We start from the raw sequence: 4,187 nt of genomic DNA on the forward strand, positions 1-4,187 counted from the left end.
ACATCATTAGTTTTTGATGCAGTGTTCAACAATTCATTAGTTGCCTTGTTTTTAAATAAAAATAAATAAAACATTACTGGGAAAAATGAAGTGATAAATGGTACTCTGGATAATCACCCTTAATATCTTCCCAATTTACAGTAGATAGAGTACCCCTTTCCTGCCCCATCTTCAACTAACTCCCAAATCAGTTAATGATATGTGATGTGAAATATTTCCTTAATAATAGCAAATCTGTATTTGAGGGAAATGTATATACTAAACACATTAAAGAGAAAAAGCTGCCCTCCTCACTCCAGACTTGATGCACAGCCAATGCATTGCAGACTAGTGGGAGTTGCAGTCAAGGACTCAGGACCCATTGGCTGGTCATGCTATTATATATTTCCTTTCCTAGCTGTGGTGGCACTTTAATTGCTAATTCTATTTATCAGAGGTCCTCTTCAGGTGGCTCTTCCAAGACCTCCTTACAGCAGGGAAAAGGGGAAAAACTTTAAGACACTTTTCCCTACTCAGACTCAACACCAGGTACTTTTCCATTCTTAGCCTTTTATTCTTACCACACACACCCCTACCCTGGACTCCATAAAAGAATTACTAAAAGTTAAATAATTTGGTCCATTATTAGGACATAATCAAAGTTCTCACATCACTGACAGGAAGAGTTATTGTAACTACCTTATTTTGCCCTTTATAAATAAGAGTCTGAAAGTTTTGTGGGTGTGTGTGGTAGACAGAATCCTAAACATTCCCCATGATTTATTTCTCCTGGCATTGCCCCTATGATTATATTATTCTATAAGGAGAGAGTGAAGTGAGTGTACCAATGTAATTAAGATCCCAAATCAAATGACTTCAAGTTATCTAAGGTAGCTTATCTTGAGTTGGCTTGTCTTAACCAGTTGGTAGACCTTTAAAAGAGGACTTAGGCTTTTCCTTAGGTGACAGACTCTCCTGCTGGCCTTGACAAAGTAAGATAATGAGTTTTTCACGTGCAAAGAAATGAATTATTTCAACACCCGTATGAGTTTGAAAGATGACCCTGAGCCTTAGATGTAACTGCAGCCTCAGCCAACACCTGGATTACCACCTTGTGGTACCTTAAGCAGAATGCTTAGGTTAGCCATGCCAGAATTCCTACCTATATATACTGGGACTTTATAAACAGTTATTATTTAGAGCTGCTGAGTTTGTGTTCATTTGTTATGCACAAGGAAAAGTAATTCAGTTTCAAAACAACAGAGTTTTAAGAAAAGAGTTAAAATTCAGATAGTGGCTGTTGCTCATAAAACAAAAGAATCCCCAGAATTGTGCTACATTTCATATAAATATAATTATTACACTATCTATAGTGATGTCACACATGACACATGATTTATAAAAAACTCTCCAGACTTCAGAAAACCTAAACTTTTATATTTATAAAATTGATCACTTTTCCATATAATTGTAGTACACACCCTTATAATGATCAGGACATTTAAGCATGAAAAGATCAGACTTTGAGGAATCACATTTCAGTCTCCCATGTAAAAGGCTGATGTCTACAGAAAACAGAAATAAGTAGGAGTTCCCTAATCCTCTGATATCCTGAAGGAGGACAATGTCCATTACAAGATAGACTCAATATGCCTAATGATCAATCTGATGATCTTTTCTCTATCTAGATAAAGTATTAATTTTTATAATAATCTTATAAATCTATAACTTGGTATATAATTAAGTTAGTTTTTCACTTTAACAAACTGATCTAAACAAGGTATGATATTGGACTCTGGAGAATGTTTTGATTGGCCAAATGTAAAACTACTATATATTAAGAAAAGTTTATCAGTGCCCTGTTTGTATTATGTGGTATTGTGACTGGAAATATCTCTCTGTTGTTAACTGGTATTGCAAAAGACAGACTATACATTGTGCATATTATCTTACAGCAAATATTTACTTATAGCCAAACTTTGAAGTTTCCATAACAAAAGAAATATAATATTTGAACAAAAAAGCATGCTGACAGTTTTTCCCTTTCTAAATCTTGTGTACTTGTCTATAAAACTTTTGATACAAGGATAGGTAAATATTGGGAGCTGAATTGTAGCAGCCGAATAGATCAATTTCAGCATAAAGCAAAGAAGACAGAAAAAAGTTATTAGGCAATTTGCTCTCCAGACTTGTTCTTCCCCAACACCTTCATGAATGCTCTGGCCACTTCCTTGTTGCGGAGGCTGTAGATGAGGGGATTCAGCATGGGAGTAAGGATGGTGTAGAAGGCTGACACCATCTTGTCCTGGGTGGGGGAACGATCAGAAACAGGCCGCATGTATATAAACATGGCTGCTCCATAGTACATTCCTACCACCATGAGGTGGGAAGAACAGGTGGCAAAAGCTTTTTGGCAACCCTCCCCAGACTCCATGTGAATGACAGCCACAATAACACGAACATAGGAAGCAATGATTACTGCTACAGGAAAGAGAAGCATAATTACACAGCAAATAAACATTAAACCTTTCAAATAGCAATGTATTAGTGCATGAGAGAGTGAGAGGGGCAGGGACATCACAGAAAAAGTGGGGTATTTCTCGGGCACCACAATATGGGAAAGACAGTGCAACTGCAATGACAATTATACCATCAAGAAAGCCAACAATCCAGGAAGAAACAACCATAACACAACAGATTTTCTGGTTCATGAGAACTGAGTATCGTAATGGGTGACAAATGGCAACATAACGGTCATAGGCCATTGTAGCCAACAGGAAACATTCTGCTCCAAGCAGGGACACATATAAGAATATCTGGGCTCCACAACTAGCCAGAGAGATGGACTTCCTTCCAGACAAGTAATTGAAAGCCATCTTGGGTACAGTGGTGCAAATGAGCATGAGGTCCATGAGGGACAGTTGACTGAGGAGGAAGTACATGGCTGTGTGAAGCTGGGTGTCCAGGTAGATGAGGAGAATCATGACAGTGTTTCCAATGAAGGCCACTGTGAAGACACCCACGACCAGAGAAAAGAGGAAGGTGTGGGTGAGGCTGTGATGGAAGATCCCCAGCAGGATGAAGTCTGAGTTGAAGGTCTGATTCTCCCGTGCCATGATAAATGTATTCACTGTAGAGAATATAACATGTGAACAGTGGTCAAGACTGTGTCATGGAAATATCAAGGACTTCTAGCTTAAATCACCACACCTACATGTCTACATATGGAAAAAGTATTTCTCTGAGCATATATTTTTATTTATAAACTAGGAATATTAAAGTTTATTGTTAGCTTGATGTGATTTAAAAAAAATAAATGTAGATAACAACATAGTACGTTTTATCATTAGAACATAAGAGGTTTCCCAAGACACATATAATCTAATTTTAGCAGCTAGTCAACTCAACTGTGTAATGTGGCTTATCACTTCAGAAATACACTAAGTGTCACAAGAAGGCTCATGAATTGCTGGGAATTCAATGAGATTTTCCACTGAACGTAGCATATCACCCTATGATACTAATACAAATTTTGTCTACCAAGGTGTAGAAGGAATCATGTACTAGTGGAAATGAGATTATTCAAACACCAAGCAAACAGAAGACATTGAGAAATCATCAGTTAGAAGCACCTTAAGTAATACTTATTGCTAATAATGGTAAGTTGTAGTGGAAATAGTACCTCACCAATATGCCCATCTCTTACTCCCTCTCTTGGAATCTGATGTACCCATGAGATATTCTGGTATGGGTCGTTTTACTGGAGAAGTAGGCGAGGGTATAGTGAAAAAGCAGAGTTCAAAAGGCTCAAACATTATTTTTCTGTGTAATCTTAGATAATTCAATTCTCCAAGCCTCATTTTCCACTCTGTAAATTTTAGTATTTGTGAATATTAACATTGCAGGGTGGTATTAAGACAAATGAGATCACATATATAATGTACAAGCATAATTTTGAATATAGTTTGTAACATATTTTAAAAATAAATACCATTGAAGAAAAGAGAGATGGCTCTTCCTTTATCTTTAGACTATTTTCCTCTGTATAAAATTAATCTCTCTCATTTCCTTAGCAAGAGTCTTGCAGGGGATTTCTTCACCTACACAGTAGCGTATTTTTGATTTCCTACTTTCACAATCATTTTTTTTTATTCTCTTGTTGCTCTCTTCAATGATCAAGGCACTGGCTTCCTTTCTTTCTATTTGCA

At 36.8% G+C, this 4,187-nt stretch overlaps 1 protein-coding gene across 1 annotated transcript; it reads right to left on the reverse strand.

Moving 5' to 3' along the window:
• Positions 1-2,146: 2,146 nt before the first annotated feature.
• Positions 2,147-3,095, reverse strand: LOC118540873 (olfactory receptor 2M3-like). The gene is given in 2 exon segments (XM_036100218.2): positions 2,147-2,503; positions 2,505-3,095. Coding segments are annotated over 2 exon segments (948 nt in total).
• Between the last annotated feature and the right edge of the window lie 1,092 nt (positions 3,096-4,187).

Source organism: Halichoerus grypus, chromosome 2, assembly GCF_964656455.1.
Source record: "Halichoerus grypus chromosome 2, mHalGry1.hap1.1, whole genome shotgun sequence".
Taxonomy (NCBI): domain Eukaryota; kingdom Metazoa; phylum Chordata; class Mammalia; order Carnivora; family Phocidae; genus Halichoerus; species Halichoerus grypus.